Genomic DNA, 25,600 nt, shown 5'->3' on the forward strand with positions numbered 1-25,600 from the left:
CATACCCATCAACCAACTGTGGGTATGCCTGTGGTTACAGAAGAACCATTTAAATTAATTAAAAATCAATAATGATATACATAGGCCTCAAATTGTAATAGAAATAAGAACAACAATAAAACTATTCATTTTCTTTACTCAGGGTTTTTTTTTAAAAATAGACTTATTGTCTAAGACAAACATGCCTAAGAATAATACCCACATATTAAATGGATTTGAGTTCAAAGAAGAACTAAATCTATTTTATCTGTTTAGAATTGGCCTTTAAAAAATATCATTGTACCTAGGTCAATAAGAACATTTTTTTCTCCTTAGTATTTCCCTTTTCTGTATTGTATTTGTTCATTATTTTTAGTTTCCCCTTTTAATATTAATATTTCTGTAAATTTTAAAGATTAATGGAAAACCCATACAAATAACGTTGCAGGGAGCCGCTACCCATTGAGTCTGGTTTAATGCTATCCAAAGTTAACTTTTGCAAGTGAGATGAAGGTTGCTGTGGCATTGCTAGAATAAATTATATGATGTGTGTCTGTTTACAAGACACTGAGCTCCAAAGCAATTTCTATTGTGCTGGAGGCAGTCCAAACAGTTTTATCACTTTAAGGGTCTACAGCATTAAAACGTTTTAAATTTCCAGTGATGGTTACTGACAAAAAGGACCAGTGGATTATAAAATGGAAAAAATGCTGTAAATCCCTGCATCCACCTTTGAAGCAGAAAGCTGGATTTGAGTTTTGAGTTTAGTATGAGGTTCTTTTTAATTAAATTCTTAATTTTGGCATAATTGTAGATTCACATGCAATTGTTTAAAAAAAAAACACGCAGAAAAGTGCTGGGTATGCTATGTCTACTTTCTCTAATGATAGCATCTTTGGGAACGATGGGATGCTATTACCACAGGATATTGACACTGGGACAGTTAAAGAAAAGAGAAATTTCATCACTGCTATGATCCTTCAGGATCCCTTTAATGCCCACCTTAGCCTCCCCCTACTGCACGTGGTCTCACACTCCCACAACCTTCAGTATCTTTTTTCCATTTTTATGTTTTTGTCATGTTTAAAATGTTGTATAAATAGTCATGTAACATGTAACCTTTTGGGATTTCTTTTTCATTCCTATTTTTTTTGGAGATACATCTAGGTAATTGTGTGTATTGATAATTTATTTTCTCCTCCTGAGGTCTTCTTGGGATGGTTTTGCCACAATTTATGTAACCATTAGCTTATTGAAAGACATCTGGGTCATTTCAGTTTTGACGTTTACAAATAAAACTGCTATGAATATCTATTAACATTTTTTTCTGTGCATGAAAGTCTTCCTTTATCTGAAATAAGTGCTTAGGAGTGCAGTAATTGAGTTTTTTTCCCCCTTAATTTTTAAAAGAAACTGCCATATCATTTCCAGAGTGGCTGTACCTTTCTTTTAATTTTTTTCTTTTTTCTTTTTTTTAATTGTTGGTCGTTCAAAACATTACATAGTTCTTAATATATCATATTTCACAGTTTGATTCAAGTGGGTTATGAACTCCCATTTTTACCCCGTATACAGATTGCAGAGTCACATCAGTTATACTTCCATTGATTTACATATTGCCATTCTAGTGTCTGATGTATTCTGCTGTCTATCCTATTCTCTACTATCCCCCTTCCCCTCCCCTCCCCTCCCCTCTTCTCTCTACCCCCTCTACTGTAAATCATTTCTTCCACTTGTATTATTCTTCTCTTACCCCTCATTTCCTCTTATATGTAATTTTGTATAACCCTGAGGATCACCTTCCATTTCCATGCAATTTCCCTTCTCTCTCCCTTTCCCTCCCACCTCTCATCCCTGTTTAATGTTGATCTTCTTCTCAAGCTCTTCGTCCCTACCCTGTCCTTGGTTACTCCCCTTATATCAAAGCAGTCATTTGGCATTTGTTTTTTAGGGATTGGCTAGCTTCACTTAGCATAATCTGCTCTAATGCCATCCATTTCCCTCCAAATTCTATGATTTTGTCATTTTTTAATGCAGAGTAATACTCCATTGTGTATAAATGCCACATTTTTTTTTTATCCATTCGTCTATTGAAGGGCATCTAGGTTGGTTCCACAATCTTGCTATCGTGAATTGTGCTGCTATGAACATCGATGTAGCAGTGTCCCTGTAGCATGCTCTTTTTAGGTCTTTAGGGAATAGACCGAGAAGGGGAATAGCTGGGTCAAATGGTGGTTCCATTCCCAGCTTTCCAAGAAATCTCCATACTGCTTTCCAAATTGGCTGCACCAATTTGCAGTCCCACCAACAATGAACAAGTGTACCCTTTTCCCCACATCCTCGCCAGCACTTGTTGTTTGACTTCATAATGGCTGCCAATCTTACTGGAGTGAGATGATATCTTAGGGTGGTTTTGATTTGCATTTCTCTGACTGCTAGCGATGGTGAGCATTTTTTCATGTACTTATTGATTGATTGTATGTCGTCCTCTGAGAAGTGTCTGTTCAGGTCCTTGGCCCATTTGTTGATTGGGTTATTTGTTATCTTATTGTCTAATTTTTTGAGTTCTTTGTATACTCTGGATATTAGGGCTCTATCTGAAGTGTGAGGAGTGAAAATTTGTTCCCAGGATGTAGGCTCCCTATTTACCTCTCTTATTGTTTCTTTTGCTGAGAAAAAACTTTTTAGTTTGAGTAAGTCCCATTTGTTGATTCTAGTTATTAACTCTTGTGCTATGGGTGTCCTATTGAGGAATTTGGAGCCCGACCCCACAGTATGTAGATCATAGCCAACTTTTAACAACCTAGACTTAATTGACATATATAGAATATACCACCCAACATCAAGCAGTTACACTTTTTTCTCAGCAGCACATGGATCCTTCTCAAAAATAGATCATATATTATGTCACAGGGCAACTCTTAGACAATATAAAGGAGTAGAGATAATACCATGCATCTTATCTGATCATAATGGAATGAAACTGAAAATCAACGATAAAAGAAGGAAGGAAAAATCATGCATCACTTGGAGAATGAACAATAGGTTTCTGAATGATCAATGGGTTGTAGAAGACATCAAGGAGGAAATTAAAAACTACTTAGAGTTAAATGAAAACACAGACACAACATATCGGAATCTATGGGACACATTGAAAGCAGTTCTAAGAGGAAAATTCATTGCATGGAGTTCATTCCTTAAAAAAAGAAAAAACCAACAAATAAATGATCTCATACTTCATCTCAAAATCCTAGAGAAAGAAGAGCAAAACAACAGCAAAAGAAGTAGAAGGCAAGAAATAATTAAAATCAGAGCTGAAATTAATGAAATCGAAACAAAAGAAACAATTGAAAAAATTGACAAAACTAAAAGTTGGTTCTTTGAAAAAATAAATAAAATCGACAGACCCTTAGCCATGCTAACGAAGAGAAGGAGAGAGAACTCAAATTACTAGCATATGGGATGAAAAAGGCAATATCACAACAGACACTTCAGAAATACAGAAGATAATCAGAAATTATTTTGAATCCTTATACTCCAATAAAATAGAAGATAGTGAAGGCATCGATAAATTTCTTAAGTCATATGATCTGCCCAGATTGAGTCAGGAGGATATAGACAACCCAAACAGACCAATAACAATTGAGGAACTAGAAGAAACCATCAAAAGACTACCAACTAAGAAAAGCCCAGGACCGGATGGGTATACAGCAGAGTTTTACAAAACCTTTAAAGAGGAACTAACACCAATACTTTTCAAGCTATTTCAGGAAATAGAAAAAGAGGGAGAACTTCCAAATACATTCTACGAGGCCAACATCACCCTGATACCTAAACCAGACAAAGAGACTTCAAAGAAAGAAAACTACAGACCAATATCTCTAATGAACCTAGATGCAAAAATCCTCAATAAAATTCTGGCGAATCGGATTCAAAAACATATCAAAAAAATTGTACACCATGATCAAGTAGGATTCATCCCTGGGATGCAAGGCTGGTTCAATATACGGAAATCAATAAATGTTATTCACCACATCAATAGACTTAAAAATAAGAACCATATGATCATCTCGATAGATGCAGAAAAAGCATTCGACAAAGTACAGCATCCCTTTATGTTCAAAACTCTAGAAAAATTAGGGATAACGGGATCATATCTCAACATTGTACCTTTCTTAATTCTCACTATCAAGGTGGGAGTGATTCAGTTTCTCACCATCTTCAGTAACTTTTGATGTTTTCTCTATTTTTTATTACTATAGATGTATGGTGATATCTCACTTTGGTTTTTGTTCTCATTTCTTGTGCTGTTGAGCATCTTTTCACTTATTTGCCAACTGTCTTCTCTGGTACAATGTCTCTATGCTTTTGGTGTTGGTCTACCTTTTTTCCTTAGCTCTAGCCCTACATCCTGAGGATTTATTTTGTTTTTTCCCCTCTCCCATCCCTTGGAAGTTTATAGTTCTGTTTTTTATATTTGGTCCATTTTGAGGTAACTATATGAATGAAGTGTTAGATTTAGGTTAAGTCTTACTTTTTGGTTTTCCTATGGACTTCCAAATATTCCACCATTTTCTTTTTCTTTTTTTAAAGTTTGTTTTTTTTCTCCATTGGATTGCCTTTGCACTGTTGTCAAAAATCAGTTGTCTGTACTTATGTATAGCTATTTCTGGATTCTCTAGTTTGTCCCATTGGCCATGTGTCTGTCCCATCAAAACTGCCATACTGTCTTGATTACAGAAAGTATGTAAGTCATTTTAGTGAGCTTTTTTGTTCCTCTGACCCAAAACCTTGACAATAACAACTTGGAAGAAAAGTTTATTTTGGTCCAGTTTCCAAGGATCAATCCATGGTTGGGTGACTCTGTATCTCTGGGCCTGAGGTAATACAAAACATAATGGTGGAAGGGTGTGGTGGTGAAGAGTAGTTCAGGATGTGGCAACCAGGAAGCAGAGAGCTCTGCTCACCAGGGACAAAATAAACCCCAAAGGCAGAACTCCAACCTGCCTCCTCTAGCCACACCCTGTCTGTGTACAGTTATCATCCAATTAATCCATACCAGTGGAGTAATCCATTGAGGGTCTACTGCTTATAATCTACTTCTGCATTGTCTCACACATGACCTTTTGGGGGCACCTTGCATCTAAACCCTAACATAAATCTTGAACTGTTGTCAAAAATCAGTTGTCTGTACTTATGTACATACATCTTGAAGTCAAATAGAATAATTCCAGCCACTTTGTTCTTTTTCACAGTGGTTTTTGAATGTTCTAATTCTTTTGAATTTCCATGTAAATTTTAAAATCTTGTTGATACCTATACAAATTACCAGGATTTTGATAAGAACTGCATTAAACCTGACTATCATTTTAGGAAGAATTAACATGTTCATTATGTTGAGTTTTCCTATCTATCAACATAGTGTATATCTCTATTTAGGTCTTCATTTCATTGATTTACATTTTATTTTTTTAACAGCATTGTATAGTTTCACACACACTCTTCACATGTTTTGTTAGATTTACACCCAAGTATTATATATTTTTATTGTAAATATCATTGTTTTTAATTCCGATTTTCATGTGTTCATTGCTAATATATAGAAATATAATTGTTTCTTGAATATTGATATTGAATCTTATGAACTTGCCAAACTCTAGGAAGATCACATTCCTAGTTGACATGTAAAGAATCATGTCATTTGCAAATAACTGTTCCTTAGTGAGTGAGTGGTGATAATTTGTGTTTGAGGAATTGGTCCATTCATTCAAGTTATGAAATTTATGTGCATAAGGTTGTAGTATTCCATTATCTTTTTGATGAATGCTCATTTTCTGTCTGCTTGTTTTATCAATTTATTAAAAAATTTTAAATTGACAAATAATTATCTACTTATGGTTTACAATGTGACATATTAACATGTATACATTATAAAGTGATTATATTAAGCAAATTAGCATATCTGTCACCTTCTATAGTTATTTATAGTTAGAATATTTAAAATTTGAACAGTTGTGTCATACACATTAACTGTGTCACCATTCTATGCAGTAGGTCCTTGTTCCTCCTGTCTAACTGTAACTTTGTACCTTTTAATCAGCAACCCCCTATCCCTCTACCTGACCCACAGCCTCTGGTAACCACTATTCTACTTTTTATTTCTACAAGTCTTACTTTTTAAGATTTCACAGAGGATGATCATGCAGTATTTTTCTTTCTGTACCTGAGAGAGAAGTGTTGACGTCTACAACATTAATTGTGTATTTATCTTTCTCGTTCCAGTTCTATTCTTTTTGCTCCATGTATTTTGTGACTTTCTTATTCAGTGATACACATTGATGATTAGCATTTTTTTTTTTGGTGGGTGGTGGATTGACTTGTTCTACAGTGTTTCTCTTCTACTGATATTAACATAGCCATTCGTGCTTGCTTTTGAGTACTGCTTCCCTGATTTACTTTTTTATGTTTTTAATTCTCAACCTACCTATATCGATATGTTGGTGTGAGTTTCTTGTATGCAGCATATAGTTGGCCATTTTTAAAATTCCACTTTGTTGAACTGTCTTTAAATTGCTATATTTAGATCATTTGCATTTAATATAATTAGTGATATATTTGATCTCAAGCCTGCTACTTTGTTTGCTTTCATTCTCATTTATGTTTTCCTTTTACTATTTTCCAAGGGTAACTGAACATTTTTTCAATTCCATTTGACTTTTTTTTTTTTATAGTGGTGTGTGTTTCTCTTTGCATAAATCGTCTGTAATCCTTGCTCCAGGTATTACATACACCTTATCATAGTTCACAGGTGTCATAATTTTACCAGTTCAAGTGAAGTACAGAAAATTTAACTCTTTTCATCTCTTTAGACTTACTCATTTTGTATAATTGCCTTAAATATATTCTATAAATATATTTAGAACAAAATCACAATTTTTGATATAATTGCTTTAACTATGAAACAGTTCAGAAAAAGTAATAGGAAAAAGAATGCATATTGTATTTATCTATACTTTCACTTACTGTGTTCTTCATTCCTTTTTGATATTCCAAGCTTTCTTCTTTCATCCTTCCTTCTCTTTCATATATTTACTTGAGCCATTCTTTTAGGGTAGTGTGTTGGTGACAGTTTGTCTTTGTAGGTAAAAAATTGAATACAGGCACATTTTAGATGATTCAGTGTAGTCCTAGTGGATGATCAGTGAAGGTCAAAGAAAAGGAAAACTGTGGAAATGACATACTGAAAAGGATAATGTGATGATGCATCATTCTTTGTTCATCCTGTGTTCTGGTAGGGATTCACTGCATTTTAGTCATTGGGTAGTGAGATTAACACATTATGGTACATCCAAACAATGGAATACTACACAGAAATAAAAAGGAATAAGCTCTTGATAAGTGCAACAATGTGGGTGAATCTCAAATGTATTATACTGAGTGAAAGAAACCATAGAATACAAAATATATGATTCCATTTACATAAACCCTAGAAAATGCAAACTACTGATCAAAAGTATATTGGAGGCTGGTTGGGGAGGAGCCAAACAGAGGGAGGCCCTTGAGGACATTCTAGGTGATGTTAACCGTCTTGATTATAGTGATGATTTCACAGGCATATACATAGTTACTGTATATATGTTATCATTCAAAAAAGCTCTTTAAAAATACCTTGACAACAAGTGTTCCTTCAATGTGTGTCTTCTGTATAGTGCTGTAGCCCCACATGCATCTGCAAAATCCAGCAATTGCATGCTTGAATGTTGTGGCATTGTTGAGTTGCTCTGAAATTTTTGAAGTGCTCACTTTCAGTTTTTCAAGTGTCTTCCAATGAATGATAAGAAATAGTCTCATCTGTGCACTGCATTCTGATTTTCACTGTTTTAGAGTAATTCATCCACAATATTTACAGACATTTTTCCTTCTTAGTATGGGGTCATTCTGTATGTATCATTCTAAAACCATTCTGACTTCATTATTCAATTAACCTGTGTTCTTATGTACAAATTCAATATGTATGTGATTTTCTTAGTCCGACTCCTAGCAAGTTAAGCTGCTGAATTTTGGAGTAGATTACACTGAAACATTGGTATAACATTCCCCCTCTCAGACTTTTAAAGGAATCATGTAAAAGTCTGCTATACTGTGAGAACATTTCAGATTGTAGTGTGCTGGAGAAGAGTAGGGATGTAGTGTGGTAAAATCTGTGTCCTGGTGTCTCAGTGAATTGGATGGCCTAGTTCAGTTGATGGAACCTTTGTAAACTTCTGTTTACTTCTTTAAAGATGGGGAAATGATTTCCTCTAATTCCCATACTTTGAAAACATACTTTCTAAAAAATGGGAGATAAATTTGTGGCATGTTTTGTTTTTAACGTTATAATTTAAAGAACTGAGTGATACACCTGAACTAATATGCTTTTCTCTTTTCAGGCAATTGCTCTCTTAACTGAATTAATTAGGGAGAACTTCAGGAACAGCAAATTAAAACAGTGCCTTTTACCGACCCTTGGGGAGCTGATCTATCTTGTAGCCACCCAGGTGAGACTGTCTGATTAACTCTGTTGCTGTTTGACATGTTCCAACACATCCTGGCTGACGAGTTTTAATATCCTATAAAAGTTTTTTTGACTTTTAGAGCATGCCTAAGGAACTTAGGAGAAACTACTTTTGGGGAAGAGTTTCTCAGTGTCTTTCTCTCTAGCTGACCTTGTTTCTCTTCTTCCCTCCCTCTCAGTGCCTAGTTTCCTTAAACATGTAGGAGATTCTCAGACCATATCTTAAAAATAATGAACTAAAAGTCTTTAAATTGTTCCCTAAGTTGTTGCCATCTTTGACTCCTTCAGGTAGGAGAAGACCATTGTTTCTTTCAATATAGAGCCCCCTTTCAGTTTAAATAAAACACTACTTTGTGCAGGTTTGGCTTTTAATATGACTAATATAGAATGGCAGGATTTGACTTCTTGTTTCTAAAGTTACAATATGGAAGTGCTATTGAACTCACCAAGAGAAAATTTAATATTCCACTAATGTTTTATAAAAAAACATTGAATAGATATTGATAAATTATGGGTTAGTCATATCATGTGATACTCGGTTTTAAGCAGATACTGGTAGGTTTTAAATTAATAAGGAAATTCTGATTAAGTTTTTTGTTCTTGAACTTGCTGAAATGTTACACAACCTGAATATTATTAGATCCATATTAAACCAACTTTCTCAATAATCATCACTTTGAGGTAGCTACCAATTGTTATAAAATATGAATATTTAAAATTGGCTTCATAATTAGTGTTGATAGTACAGCAAATCTTTCTTGTTCTTTCTTTACATTAGTGTCTTGGCTATTCCTGGCCCTTTACATGTCATAATACATTTTTGAGTCGGCTTGTCCGGTCTGTAAATCATCTTTTAAAAAAAAATGCATTGATTTTGCAGATAAATTCGAGGAGAATTTTGGGTCTTCCAGTAAATGTTAGGACTGGTACTGACTATGTGTAGCAATTAGGAAAGTATTGCTATCTTTGTGATATTTAGTACTCTAATGCACCAAAAGCAATTTTTCTCCATACTTATATTTAAAAATAATTTCCACTAGCATTATTTCTTTCTATTCAGGAAGCTTTTTGTACATGTTCAGTTGAATATATTTGTATGTAAATTTGTTTTGAAGAGCAAACTCATTTATGAACCAGAAAGCTAGAAGTAAGGTCAAGTGTATAGGGAAAAGTCTTTTTTTTTTTTTTAATTTTTGTTCCATATCTGCCTAGTTTTCAAAAAGAAACTTTATGAATACTTTCTTATATTCAGAGTTAACTTTGAAAATACCAGCAAAAAGAGATGTATATTCTTATTTTGTCTCATTTTTTACACAGGCAGAAACTTGGTGTTTTCTCTTTAAAGGTATGAATAGTGTATGCAGGAGGACTGCAAGTTTGAGGCTAGCCTCAGCAATGTAGACTCTTTGCAACTTAGTGAGACCTTGTCTCAAAATAAAAACTAAAAAAGGGCTGGGTATGTAGCTCATTGGTATAATGCACCCGGGTTCAATCCTCAACATTAAAAAAAAAAAGTATAAAAATATATGGAGATACTTGCACTAGAGCTTTTGCTTAGTCATTAACACAGTCCTATTTCTTAATCGGCACACGCAGCTTCTTGTTTCCCTCCTCTTGTAAAGGAACGTCTCCCTGTGTGATGTTCTGATGTGCCAAGTTTTTGTGAAAGGCACTTTTCCTTGCAGCTCTTTAGGGATGAGGCTGGAGAGTTGATGTCCACTTTGTCATTCCCTAGGGCTCCCAAGGCCTTGACATTAAAGGTCAAATTTATCAGGTTTTTCAGGCCCTCAGAGTAAACTCAGACTTCAGTGCTCAGCATATCCATACCGTGCTTGGGATTCTTCAGTTTTTTACTTAGTCTTTATCATCTTGATGTCAAAATAAAACCATTTCTTTTCATTAGAAGATTAATCAGGTACGTAGTTTGTCATCTTGTCAGGAATGGGAATCTAGTTGTTCTTTTGTCTCTGCCCCCTTCTCTCCCAGTTTAATGTATAATGCTGTATAATGAAGTGTACATTTTTTAAGATAACAATTTGATAAATTTTGATATATGCACATATATCTGTGAAACTATTGCCACAATCAAAGATAATATACTTTTACCTGCAAGTTTCCTCAGCATACTTTGCTACTGCTGATTTGCTTTCTGTCATTCACACTAGAGTTTTATGTAAATACACAGCATCACATGTCTGTTTCTACAGTAGATTTGGAGAATGTTGTTCCTTGGTGTCTATTTTTAAACTGGATAAAGGGTAACCTTTTTTAATAAAGGGATGATTCTGTGGCCATGACATGACTACATCTTATAGCGTACCAAAAAAAGGAAGTTAATCCCTGGGTCTATAAAAATAGCTTTTAGTGAGGCAACAGCTTTTGTGGAATTATCAGGTTTTTGGTTATTTTGGTTTAATCCTTGTCAAGAGTAGTTTTCAAAAGGGAAAGGACAATTATCTTTCTATAGAATATGCAGGCACAGCGTCATACTTTGGGGCCCTCAGGAGGAACGGCCAGGGGTGCCTTCAACCAGCCCCCATTTCAGCCTCTGCTTCAGCTCAGGACCTACTTCCTAGGTCCTGAGAGCAGCCCCAAGAGCTAAGACTAAGGAGAGGGTCATGTCCCTCAGGGCACGTAACCCATGTCTAGGAGAAGAAATATATACCACTGAGCACATAGGAGAAGGAGAGGCAGGCACCCCAAGAAGTGGATGGGCTGAACCCCCAACCAGCTGTGAAGGAGGTTTCAGAGGTTCTTTAAACAGCTATCCAACCAGCCCTGAACACAGCTTCCAGAAGTTCTTTAAAAGAAAGTCATACAACCAAAAGGGAGGGGGTAGAGGGCAAAGGAGTTGCCTCATTTATACACAGCATTGTAAACATACATGGTCTATAGTACATGTGCTTCAGTCTAGTGTTTGCATGTGTGTGGGAACTGTACCTCTGGACCCTTGCCCGTCTACTCCCCACCCCCACTCTACTGCCTGACCCTGGGAACAGAGGCATGGAAGGTATGTTCATTCCCCAGGCTTGGTGGGAGCTAGCAGGCAGGGCCTGGGCCTCAGCCTCCACTCTGGTTCCAGAGTCCTGTGTCTTACGTGTGTATGCATGTGCATATGCATACAGGGGAGAGGGTCATGGTCACAGAGGCTGGGTCCAGGTGAAGCTATTCACTCATGGAAAGGCCTGCCTAGGTGGCTAGCTCACAAGTAGATCCTCCAAAGGTCTCCAGGTGCTGTGATGATATTGCACCAAGCTCAGAGCTTCTTGGCACTCAGGGTCTGCAGCCTGATCCTTAGTAGCTTATTTGCCAACACTGGATCTACGGGACATCAGTGTGAGCCCATACAGATAAAGGCATTTGTTTTGGTCTCCCCTAGATAGCTACCATTCAAGCTCCCGGATTCAAGCTTTCAGGGCTTCAAACATAGTTACAACTGAACCTTCAGTTTGTTTCTCAATGTTGCTCTTAATGCAGGTCTTCTGCATGGCCTCCTACTTTGCTGCTTTCACCATTGCTGGTGGGTGGCATCCTGTCACTGGCCCATTTAGAGAATTAGAGTGTGATGTGGATGCTAAGATGTCACCATTTAGGACTATGCCCTGGAGTGCTTCTCTTTGTGCCTTCACCAGGCTCCTTGCCTTGTGATCACACCAGTCTCCATGTATAGTGGCTTCCTATACTCCAGAGTGTCATCCCCATCTACATCCAAGTCCGAACTACTGTCCAGTTTCTCTTTGCTGACGCACATGAGGAAGCCAGAGCTTCGGAAGCCACTTTCCAAGAGAGTGGTGGCCTGCATCTGCTTCTGCCCATGCCACTTATACTCCTCAAAGTGGTTGTTATTCACATGCTTGATTTCCATGCATTATCCTCAGCCATGCAGGAGCCTCCCCTTTTAGAAAGGCAATGCTCCATCTGCCAACTCGGCTCCCACAGCAAGCATGCCAGGGGCCAGTTGCACAGGGGACAGACATACCTGCCCTGCGTTTTGCTTCCTCTGTTTTATTTTCCCATTCTGAGCATTCAGTTCTGCCTGTTTAAAAAAAAAAAAAAAAAAAAAAAAGAACCTATTTTCCTATTTTTTTGTGCTTTAAATTTTTTTTTCACCCTCCTGTGTGGCACCTGATTTACTTTGATAGGTTGCAGGAATGTTCTTGCGGTGGTTTTGGTAATTTGGTTAATCTTCTGTGGGACAATTGTGGTGATGTCATTAAAATCGGTGTCCCTGCTAATTACATTTGCTTATTTTTATTTAGCACATTATCTCACCTGGTAACTTATTGTCTTATGGATGTTACTTAAAGTTGTGTGTTCTCTGCTTTCAAATGATTCCAGATTTTGTAGTACCTTTTGGGTAGGGTTATTTGTGCTATCATCTTCAGTTATCAATAGAATGGTTTCTCTGTTGGTTGAACCATATTCTCATTTTTCAATTATTTTTATCTAGCTTTTGATGAGGGGAATCTTGTCAACATGATATGTAAAATAGTGGGAGATAGAAATACTTGGTGTATACGCTGCAGTAAAAGACCCTTGATCTGATTGTAATTGTCAGATATTAAGTATTAAGTTAAATAGAATATTAAGCTTTAGATAGTTCATGTATTTAGAACTGTGCCTCTTTCTTGAATGGGTTAATATCTTTTGTGCTGTTAGCTTCACTGTCTTTCCTTCTACTTCATTTTAGGAAGAAAAAAAAAAGAACCCCAGAGAATGCTGGGCCGTTCCCTTGGCTGCTTACACGGTGCTAATGAGGTGCCTTCGGGAAGGGGTAAGGCTCCTTTGTTGTCCTCTGTAGACACGCAATTGTAATAACCCTCCAGGCACTGTGTGAGGATTGTAGCCTGCAGCAGTGCAGGAGCTTGTCAACCAAGTATTGCTCCTGAATTTAAATAATCTTGACAAGCCACCCCTAGCAGGTGACCTGCAGTGGAGCAAGTATAAAAAAGAACTGGCTTTCTCACTCACTTGTTTAATGGCCTGATTTTAAAAAGATAGTAACAGATATAAACAACTAACTAGCTTTTAATAGCATGCTGTTAATGATGTACCCCACTTTAAGTTATTGCTACAGAAGTTTGGTAAGCAAGATATGTATAGAGAATTCTCTGAGCCTCAGGTGCTCCTTGATTATTTTGTCAGGTTGCCATATTGAAGTTTTTTAGAAATGTGGAAGCTTCCCACTAGTATCCCCTGATTTTAATATTGAGTAGTATTTTTTTATGTGATGTAATTTTTTTCAATTTATTCACTTCACCTCTCATGGCCCCCATATATGCATGTTGCTCCTGTGTGTAACCATGTAAAGGACTTGATAACCCGCCTAAAAGGTTGGCATTCTGTTTGCTTTATACGACTTGACATTGTTTCACCCAAGGCAAAGCCATAGGCTAAAAACACTCCTTCAGGAATGAAAAAGACATATCAGGATAAACATCTTCCTTTGGCATTCCTTACTTCACATATTATGTGATGACAGTTATGTTCCCGTTGTGGAAAAGCCTGCCAAGGCTTCCCCCTAGTGGTTGGGAAATGAAGTGGGAACACTTCTCAGCCTGTGGTTTTGAGTGCTTAGTCATTTGTCACTATGGGATATATGATTGTATGATAAATCATACTTTATCAATAATACAAGAATTAACTTGTTTTCACTTACAGTTAAAAGATGTTTGGCCTCATCATTCAAGGCCTCAAGCTGGGAGCATTTGTGTCACACAGATGAAGAAGGTGATTCTCACCTATAGTAGAGATGAGATAAAAATATAAATTGGAATATGTCAAATACATAAGTACAAAAGGAAAAGAAAATCAGGAATACAAAGGATGAAGGAGTATTTTAGGGATCTCTTTAGTAGCATAAAATCTCAAAACTTTTTATGTTTAATTTTTTTTTTCACTGTAGTATGATGACTTTAATTCTTCAGAATAAATTCTAAGGAGTGATATGGCTGGATCATATGGCGGTTCCATGCATAGTCTTTTGAGGACCCTCTATACTATGTTTAATTTTTAAAACTTGTTATTTCCTATTAAAAGATGATTATAGTCTTTGAGGTTGTATCTTGTTTCCTCCCCTCCCACTATGTTTTCCGTGGACACATAATAGGAAGAATAATATTTTATATCCACGTGCATTGTTATTAAACAATTATTAATTGTGAAATAGCGAAATAGTTTTATATTTTAGTAATACACTTGCTTTTTATTGTCTTGGTATGTACGAGAGGGCCCTTATATTTTTTAGAGGAGAAGTCTAAATTGTGTAGTCTATGAAATTTTCCATTTTCTATTTGAAAAGCAGTTAAATATGCATGTTGGCAGCATACATGCTAACTACCAGACGGATAAGAGAGGGTGATTATTTTCCCTAATAAAGGATTTCTATCTTTACAAAAACAATTTTGAGTATAGCAAATCTTGAAATAACAAATTTGTCTAATGCATTGGGGGACCTAATTTAAGGTAAAATGATTTTTATGCCTTTTATCTTCAACAGTTTCCAGTACTACTGGTATTTCTGAATGTAATTTCTTATGAAATATGGCTCACATACTGAAGAGCATGTGAAGTGTATATGTACAGTTGAAAACACTGTCACATACTCACTGTCTTAAAAAAAAAAAAAAAAAAAAGGAGTGCTGGCAGCCTGGAGCATTCTTCTCTGTCCCTCTTGGATTGCATCTTGTCCTCCTTTCAAGGACAACCACCATTCTGACTTTGGTAAACATCCTTAAGTTTTTATGATGTCTTTATCTTTGAGAGTATTGCTGAACATGGAATTGATTGGTTCTTAATCCTGAACTCTAAATGGGAACGGCACCATATTTTTTTTGAGACTTAGTTCTTTTGCTTAAAACTAGTTGAGGTTGATGCATGTTGATTGTATAAACTATAGTTCATTTCTACCACAGAATAGTATGTTGTCCTTGGAATATGCCTGAGTGTATGTTACCCAGTACGTATTTATGCTCTTACCAGCAGAATATTGCGAACACCCATTAGCCTCTTTCTTCTCAATCATTCGATATAGCCAGACTTGCAGTTTTTTGTCAACCTGATGGGCATTAAGTGATTTCTTCAAGTAGTTTTAATATGTGTCTCTGTGAATGCTAATGAGGATGTTTGTGTTTTTTTATTCATCTGGTTCTGTTTCCTGTTTTGAAAAGTGCTTATCACATCTTACACCAATAGTTTCCCCCCACTCCGATACTTTGTGGGACTCTGTATCCTTGCAACCATTTATACTATAAAGTGTTTGAAATTGGAGAACAGGAGAGGAAACAGAACTGTAAGGATCACCTTTATTTTCATCAGCTAGATTCAACAGTTTTAACATTTTGCCCTCTTTGTTTTGTTGTAATGTATGCAGGTATGCATTCATATGCATGCATGCACGCATATAATATGCTTTATTATTTTCATACTACTGGAGATTGAATTCAGGGACATTCTCCCACTAAGCTACCTCCCCAGTCTTTTAAATTTTTTGTGTTTTTAAATTTTGAGACAGTCTTCCTAAGTTCCCTTGGCAATCCTTGAACTTCTGATCCTCCTGCCTCAGCCTCCTGAGTAGCTGGTGTTATGGGCATGTGCTCCTGCAGCTGATGTGCATACACATTTATGATTTTATTTTTTAAACTGGTCAATAAAAGTGAGATATCAATGGCACTTCACCCGTAGGAATTTTGTATGTATTCTGCATATTCAGCTTTTGAGGTTTTGTGTTGCAGATACTTTTCTATTCATTTTCTGTATAGTATCCATGATAGGCAGAAGTTTTTAATTTTCTTTCTTTTTTTTGTTCTAGGGATTGAACTTGGGGCCTCATGCATGCTAGGAAAGTGTTCCATCACTGAACTATACACCAGCCCCCAAATATCTTTTAATGTAGCTAAATTTATCAATCTATTCTTTTGATGTGTTCTCTTTGATCTTCACCGATTCCCTACTCTGAACATCAAGATAGTCTATTATGCCAGGCGCGGTAGTGTATGCCTGTAATCCCAGCAGCTCGGCAAGCTGAGGTAGGAGGATCTGAGTTCAAAGCCAGCCTCAGCAAAAGCGAGGCACTGAACAACTTAGTGAGACCCTGTCTATAAATAAAATCTAAAAAAAAAAGGGCTGGGGATGTGGCTCAGTGCTTAAGCATCCCGGGTTCAATCCTTGGTACCAAAAAAAAAAAAAAAAAAAAAAATCCATTATACTTAAATTTTATTTTTTTTCTTTTATCATTTAGAGCTTTCATCTAGGGGTGTGTGTGTGTGTGTGTGTGTGTGTGTGTGTGTGTGTCTAGTGTTTTGAAATCAGTATAGATAATAACCCCATGTCACTTGGTTGAAGTCTGTCCTGTCCCTATTGCTCTGCAGTGTCACCTGCATCCTATCAGTGTAAAGTCTCTTCCTGGGCCCTGCTTGTTTCTCTTGGCCTATGTTTGTGCCAGGCTATCAAAATTAATAGCTCTGAATTTTAGAGATTAAAAGACATACACAGGGGCTGGGATTGTGGCTCAGCGGTAGAGCACTTGCCTATCACGGGCGGGACCCGGGTTTGATCCTCAGCACCACATAAAAATAAAGGCATTGTGTTGTGTCCATCTACACCTAAAAAATAAATATTAAAAAAGAGACATACACAAGAATTTTCACTTTACCAAGATCATCTTTTTTCCCCCAAGAGTTTCTTAGCTGTTTGTTTTACTCCTTTTCATTTGCACGTAGAGAATCAACTTTTTGTGTTTGCCTGTTAAGATGTTGAGAATATATCTGTAAATTAATTTGAGGAGAATTAGTTGATATTGGCATGAAATGGAAGGCATAGACAATGAAAATACTAACAATGACAGATTTTATTTAAAAGACAAATTAAGATGACACCTGATTGAAGTGTCTTTGAACTCTTCATCACAGTCAACTAATCTATTTATTACTCAAGTTAACTGTGGTATATGTCCAGCTTTTTTACAGCTGAATATTTAATGGGAACATTAATGTATTATGCCTTGACTGGAGGCAGAATAAACAAAGTTTAATTACGATCCTGCCCTGTCTTCATGTATTCATAAACAGAAATGTTGTTTTTTAATCCCTACTTCTGTACCTGGCTTTTAACTAATTTGTTTTGAAACTTCATTAGCTTTATTTTTTTCTGGTGTGATTACTAAGCCATTTAAGACTATGAACTCTTGCTTTATCTAGTGTTAATGATAGCCTATTATTTTTGACATGTATTGTTATTTCACAGGTAGTCTCTAGCTCTAGTTTAAAATTTTTCCTTCATGTAGGGTTGTTTGAGATAGATTCCAACCACCTGAAAAAGTTTAATCTATCACCTTCGTCCCCACTTTGTTAAAGAGCAAAGATACATTACCTTATAGTCAAGATTGTGGTCTATTCCATTTTTCTCTTTAAAACTGTGGTTTTGTGGGGTATGGTGATGCATACCTGTAATCCCAGTTACTTAGGTGGCTAAGGCAGGAGGATTGCAAATTTGTGGCCAGCCTCAGCAACGAACAAGACCCTGTCTCAAAATAAAAAATACAGAACACCACTGGAATCCATCCTCAGTACTAGGAAAAAAAAATTATGATTTTTGTCTTATTCTAAAACTAGCCATTTCAACCATTAAGTGTACAGTTCTATGACACCAGTATATTCACATCATTGTGCTTTTTCTCTTGTTTTTACATCTACCGAGATATTCTTTGGCTTATTTCCTTTTTTTTTTCCATTTAAAATCTAAATGTAATCTGTATAAAAAAAAACCTATAAAAGTTCAAGATGATGGATATGCTAGTTACCCCACTGTGTAATAGTTGTACTTCATAAAAATGTGCACAAAACTGTGTCAAAATTGAGGACTGGGGTGTAACTCAGTGGTAGAGTACTTTGGCTTGCATGCATGAGACCCTGGGTTTCATCCTCAGCACCACAAAATGTGCCTCACTGAACATGAATCATTGATTCTTCGTTTAACCCCTTTTCCTTCTTTCTAATCTGATTTGGGACAAAAGCAGCATAGAAATTTTTATTGATAGGTAGACCTCTTAGAAAGGCAAAGTTACTTCTAAATAATAAATTACCATGTTCCTTATTCATAGAAGGCTAGCTTTGTCATGGGATATTTATAAGCATTATATGAATGAAAGGTTTTCTAGCCAAAAAAGTTGGAGCACATTGGGTTAAGCCAGGCTGGACATGCTCATTTGTTCTTAGTACTTTTGAGAGCCTTAACTTGTACATCTACTCAAGGACCTGTAGGATGAAGTATTTTCAGTTGTTTGGCCACATACCTTACCTTACCTTATCCTGTGTTGTGTTGTAGGTTCTCTGTGGAGAGGAAGCTGTACCTTATTCAGAGACAAAAATAAGCATGTTCAAATAATTTTCAGGAGCTTTTTTTTTTTTTTTTTTTTTTTTTTTGGTGGGTGTGTGTGTGTGTGTCTAAGATTTTATGACCTTATTTTCCAAATAGATCAATTTGCCCTATGGTCATGATTTGTGTAACTAACATGTGATAGAGGTATTAGATATTTTTGTTCTTGTTTGAGAGAAATGTTAAGATAGAAGCAGGTGAGAACCTTGTGATGGAACACACAAAAAAATTGGGAGATCTGATCCAACTATTCAAAAGAGTGGCAGTGTGGAAGAAAGGCATTGATGGTGATTCTGACTCAGTCCCACAGCTGCTCTGGTATTTCAGAGACTTAGAACCGGGAGTCCACAGATGTGCCATTTTCTAGAGGTCTGGAACTGGCCAAGCCCAGGGGACTGCGCTTAGCAGCATTTCCTATTAAAGCGAAATAAAAGAAACTAAAACTAGTGCACAGGCCATGTGCTTCTGACTCAGGCCCTTGAGTCTCAGGACTTTCTCTTCCATTGTCTTGCCCTTCCTATGTGTATACAGTAGCAAAGAACCACCCCTCCTTGGGCTGATTGCTGTGTTGACCTCACGAATATTTGACATTGTATTTGAATGACATATGTTGTATATGTGTGTGGAATATGGAGGCTGGGAATTTTTTTTTTTCGGTATTTTTTTTTTTTTACCCCCCTGGGAAGGTAGCAGGTCACTCTACAACATAGAAGCTGAAAATAACTCCTAGATAATTTCCACATGTTTAGAGGGGAAGAGTAATTTGTTTCTAATCAGCCATATAGCTTGAGTAGTTGTCTGTTTAATTATAGGTGCTAAACTGACACCTGGCATATGTTGTATTTAAAATGTGAGTTCATAACAAACTGTTGGCTTAATTATTCATTTCTGAACAATAGCTTACTAGATAATTTTTTTGTAACAAAATTCCTTTAAGAGGAAATTTAATTTTCATTTGTTAATTAGAGCTTTGTTCTTTTTGAGAGAACCAGTTTTTATATTAGACTATACTTGAATTAAAAAAGAAATACTAGAAATGTTGTTATGTGTTCACAATATTTTAGGCACTAGTTATATAAGGAGAGAAATGAGTTAAAATTCTTATTTTTTGGCAAGTGCTGACATGTATAGTTGTGTATTTTTAATCATTACATTCTGTTCTTAAGAACTGTATGTACCAGGAGTGTCTGGGTTTTTGCTGGGGACTCTCAGTTCCCTTTTACCTTGTATGTGGAAAAGGTAGGCTATGTTCATGCAGTAAGATAATTTTTTAAACTTCTAGATATTGCTATGAACATAATTCAAAGTCATGATTTTCTAATGCAAAATGGTTTACCAGGTGTGCAGTTACCTATTGTGTTTTGAAGTGAACCTTTGAGGAGTCTATGTGGTAAACAGTTCTCAGGTAACACTGAACCCCGTAGACCAGCTTCCAGAGTCCCTGGGGGTGAGGAGTTAATAGCATGTGAGCTTGTCGTTGCAAGCCTGAGGTAGTACCTTCTCTCCTTCTGCAGTGGGGGACATATAGGGAGGCTTCAGATTTTGGCTTTGCTGGATTTGTTATTGAAGAATGGGTGAAATATCAGCAGTGACACCTTTCAGGATTTACATGGGATGGGGCACTGTATAAATTTTCATGTTCCTTTGACTCTTTTGCCCATGATATGCCTTGTACTCTTAAGAAGCAGAAAAGCAACAGACTTTCTTATGTAATACTTGCCCTTCTGGTTTTTCTTGTCATCATTTTGTTGCTATTTTTAGCTTAATGGTATTATGGTTAGAGAGAATAATGTATGCATACTTCCAGTCTTTTGGAATTTATTGAGATTTCCTTTTGAATTCTGTCAATAGTTGGTGATGTAGTTTTTTCTTATTAGGTTAAACTTGTTAACTTGTTTAGATAGAAGATAAATCTAGATCTTCTGTGCTGATTTTTTTTTTTTTTTTGTTTCGTTTTTGGTCTACTTATCAGGTAATAAGATGTCAATTTAAAATTTTCCTTTTGGTAGGTGTATTAGGGTTCTCTAAAGGAACAGAATCAACAATATAAAATATATTGAGTGTATATGTATAATCATTGAGAGAGAGGATTTATTAGATTAGCTTACATGACCAGAAGCTGGGTAATCTCACAATGGCTGTCTGCTGGCCGTAGAGCCAGAGGAACCTAGCTACTCAGTTTAAGAAGCTGCAGTCTCAGAATAAAAGGGAACAATGATGCCTCCCCATTCCGGGACTAAAGGCCTGGAAAGTCACTTGAGCAGAATCTGCTTTGGAAGAATGAAGGAGCTGGAGTTTGATGTCCTCAAGCAATTGCAGCAGCAATCAATAACCTGTTCAAGAATGGAGCTTGTGTCTGCTGCTGCTGCTTCCTCCTTCCAACTTTTTGTTCTATACAAGTCTCCAACCTATTGGACTGTGCTGCCCATATTTAGGGTGGTTCTCTGCCTCAGTTTTCAGTCCCACATTCCAGTCATTCCTAGAAACTCCCTCAGTGAGACAGACACCCAAAAGCATCTTTAAATCTTAAAGAACTCTTAATCCATTTAAGTTGACAATTCAGATTAACCATCACAGTAGGGTTGCAATTTTAATCTTATTTCACTTTTATGCATTTTGGGTGTTATTACCTATATAGAAAAATTAGGTTCCCCCTTGGTAAGTTGTAATTTTTATCATTATGGTATGACCTTAAAAAATACCTAATAATGCTTTTGCCTGTGTTGTCTGGAATTAATAATAGAATAGCTATACTGGCTCTCTTTTCTTTGGGTTCTGTATAATGGGCGTATCTTCTCCAGTCTTCCTTTTTCATCCTTTCTTTGACTTTTAGATATCTCTTAGTATTATTAAAGATTACTTTATAGTTATTTTTTCCTAATTATTTTATTCAATTTATGTTTATTATAATTGTTGGCATAATTGTATTTAGAGTAAGTACCATCTTATTATTCTATTTGTTTAGTATTTTACTTCATGTCTTTGGTTTTAAAAAATTTATTTTAATCTGTTTCTCTTTTGAAATGTATTTTTTCTGGGAATGCAGTTGTAGGCTGATGGTAATTTTCAATTATCGATTAAAGATGGAATTTCATTGTCTTCTGGCCATAGTTGTTGATGCTAAAAAGTCAGCTATCAGAGCAACCATTGCTGTTCTGAAGCTGATACTCTGCAAATCGAATGAGGGCTGACTGTGTGTTTCATTTCCTATGGGTTTGTCCTCAACCCCTAACTCGGTTCAATAGGGAGTCATAGAGATGGTGGAGCTATTTCTTTCTTTTTTTTTTTATTACTGAGGATTGAATGTGGGGTCTCTGTACATGCTAGGCAAGCACTCTACCACTGAACCACACCTCCCAGCCCTTTAAAAAAAAAATTCTCATTTTGAAACAGGGTTTTGCTAAGTTGCCCAGGCTGATCTCAAACACGTGATCCTCTGAGTAGTTGGTCCACGGTGTCTGGTGGGGGTTCCTTCTTGTTTACGTGTATTGTACTCAGTTGTGGCCACTGCTGACTACTTGTGTTTGGGCCTGGGCTGGGGAGTCTTCATTGCATTTCCTACTTGTGAGGGACTTCAGCTTTGCCCTCACTCCTCTTGTTTACCTTGTCAGAGAAATAATTATGGTACAAATACCAGGTTGAGTACCTCTGGGCACTACACAATCACTGGCTTAAGAATTTGGTGCTAGTTTGTAGATGTTTTAAAGAAACTTTATTCTATTACATCTATCATTTTTGGTTGCTTTCAGAGAGGTAGTGTCATCAGGTTTCTTGCCCACTATATTGTAAGAAATGAAAAATCTTATGTTCTTTAAGGTTCGGAGAGTTACTAAAGCTATACTAAACTATGTAAAATAACTGCAGGTACCTTGAAACCTTTAGAGGGAAGATCATAGTTTTACTAAATCTATGAAAGTAAAAATAATGTCAATATTTTAGATGTTAATTTTGGCTCTCTTTATTGGAAAAGTAGGCATGTAATTAAAACCGGCAGCAAAGCTTTCTTTTTTAAGATTGCATACAATACATTATATCTACTTAACACCATGAAACAGTACAGCTTTTCATTAGTAACCCTGATATTTTTCTAATAATCAGTTTTTATTCTCACGACATTATGAAAAGAGGGCTTTGATTAAATGATAATTTAGTCTAGTTGGCCCTTCCAAAGAGTTAATAAGCAGAAAATAGCACTAGTCTTATTGCTTGTGTTACGTCCCACAAGGGATTCCAGAGGGACTAGGACAGCTTATTTCAGGCAGTCACACACTGAATTGGCCTGACAGCCTCCGAGTTTATAGAGCACTGAGATGACTCCGGACCTCTTTGCAACCTAGGTGCTAAAATAGATGTGGTTTTCTAGGGCTAGGAATGAATCCTCTAGGAATTGACTGACAATTGTGATACAAAGTATAAGTGAAGGTTCCCCCATAAATAGCATCTTTCCTTCCCACATTTGGGGAGAAGGTTTTAAAACCTTATGTAGAAGTAAAAGCAAAAGAAAGAACAGAACAAAGTATCCAGAACAAAATGTCATCTTCATATATGATGTAATGAGGTCATAGATTCTGAGGGCAAATGGACTTCCTTATATTATATTAAACCGCCACATGAGGGCAGCTTAGTACCTCCCAGTTAGAGCAGCCTTCTCCTAGTGTTTTAAGTACACATTATATGAGAAGACAACTTGAGTATGAGTGGGTCTACCCCCAACGAGAACAAGTAAACTGAGCACTTAGGCACATCCATTTCACTTTTTTTTTTCAAATTTGCTAAACAGGCAACATATTTTTCTTAAGTGCAGTGAATAAAGGAACAGAGGGAGGCTACAAGTGGCCTTTATTCTGTTTGCATGGTAGGAAATAAATTGGGAGGAAGCATTCTCTCTAGTACTCTTGAAATATGCCAGAAGTTTGAGGAAATCAAAGTACATTGTAATTTTCTGTTCTGGCAATCAAAAGTTCATACGGTATGCTACTAGTAGTAATGAGAAGAAAAATTAACACTTATAGAGAACATGTACTTTCCATGATCTGGATTGTTAAGGCAATCAGATGGCACAAACACTTACCAAACTGCCTCATTTTATCTTCGTTTTATAGATAGGGAAGCTGAGGCACAGAGGTGAATGTGCCTGAATCATATAGCTGGTAGAATGCAAAGCCATGCCTTAGACTTAAATATCACTGAATAGTTTCTCTTTTAAATTTTTTTTTTTGTAGTTGTACATGGTCAGAATGCCTTTATTTTTATGCTGTGCTAAGGATTGAACCCCCCAGTGCTTCACACATGCTAGGCAAGTACTCTGCCACTGAGCTACAGCCTCAGGCCTCTTTTTGTTTTTACACAAAAAAGACATCATATTAAAGTAATGCACACATACTGTAACAATCCAGACAGTGTAAAATATGGGTGAAGTAGCATTGGTAGACTCCTTTTCCTGTGACCTACACCTGTTAGAATCATCATTATCAGTGTTATTTTTCTATGCTTTTCCTTTGGTTGTGTATATTTTAAACAAATGTAGGATTATATTATACATATAATTCTCCATTCAGTATTTTAAATTAAAATATACCATGAAATAGTATGCTTAGACATTTAATATTAGTGTTTTATAAATTTTCTCCCAGACTGAGAAACTGTGAGGCTTAATGTGTCATTATGGGCAGAAATTTGAAATTATGAAGTTTAAAATGTATATATTTCATTCTTAGTGCCTCTTTGTCCTAAAAAGCTTTGCCTACTCAAGATAGTGTATTCTTATGATCTCTTGTAGAACTTTTGTGGTTTTAAACTGTTATTGTTTGTTGAAGTTTGTCATTCATCACAAAGTCATTTCTGAGTATGGAGTTTGCTGAGATGCTTTTTATGGTCCATAGCATGACCTAATCTGGTACTGTTTTGTGTGATCTTGGAAAAGTGTGTTCTTTTGTTGAGCAGAGTGCTTGGTGAATGTGAAGCTTGGTTGGTAGTGTTAGCTGTGTCTTGGCAACTGTGGACAATGCTGCAGTGAACATGGGAGAGAAGACATCTGTGATACTGACCTCAGTTCCTTTGGTTATGAGATTTCCAAATCAAATGGTAGTTCTACTTTTAGTTTTTTGAGGAACCTCCATGGTGTTTCCCAAAATGATTAAACTAATTTACAATGCTTCCAATAGTCTACAAGGGTTCACTTTCCCCACATCCTTGCCAACAGGTATGATTTTTATCTTTTTGCTAATAGCCAATTTTAACAGATATGGAATTACATCTCATTGTGGTTTTAATTTCCATTTTTCTGATAATTAGAACTTTTGAGCTATTATATATATATTATATATCTATTTTGAGCTATTATATATAACTTTATATATCTATTGGCCATTTTTACTTATTTTTTTGAGAAATACCTACTCGAGTCCTTTGCCCATGTTTTTAATAGGGTTATTTGTTGTTGAGTGGTCTGAGTTCCTTATGTGTTGTTGATATAAGCTCTGTAGCCAATGTATGATTTATAATTATTTTCTCCCAATTGGTGGGTTGTCTCTTTACTGTATTAATTGTTGCCTTTGCTGTGCAGATTTTATTTGATGTGAACCCATTTTCTGTTTTTCATTGATTGTGTTTATGGGATCATATCCAAGAAATATCTTCCTTGATCAATGTCATAGGAGTTTTTCTTGTTTTTTCCCTAGTAGTTTATAATTT

At 36.1% G+C, this 25,600-nt stretch overlaps 1 protein-coding gene across 1 annotated transcript in view; it reads left to right on the plus strand.

Annotated features, from left to right (window-relative positions):
- The window catches only part of ULK4 (unc-51 like kinase 4), a 536,768-nt gene that overhangs the window by 77,047 nt on the left and 434,121 nt on the right, over positions 1-25,600 (plus strand). Inside the window, exons 18-19 of the mRNA XM_081284376.1 lie at positions 8,409-8,516; positions 13,224-13,307. Coding sequence (XP_081140502.1) covers positions 8,409-8,516; positions 13,224-13,307 — 192 coding nt within the window. The remainder of the gene's footprint in view (positions 1-8,408; positions 8,517-13,223; positions 13,308-25,600) is intronic.

This window comes from Spermophilus citellus (genome assembly GCF_964194105.1).
Source record: "Spermophilus citellus genome assembly, chromosome: 3".
In the NCBI taxonomy this organism is placed as follows: domain Eukaryota; kingdom Metazoa; phylum Chordata; class Mammalia; order Rodentia; family Sciuridae; genus Spermophilus; species Spermophilus citellus.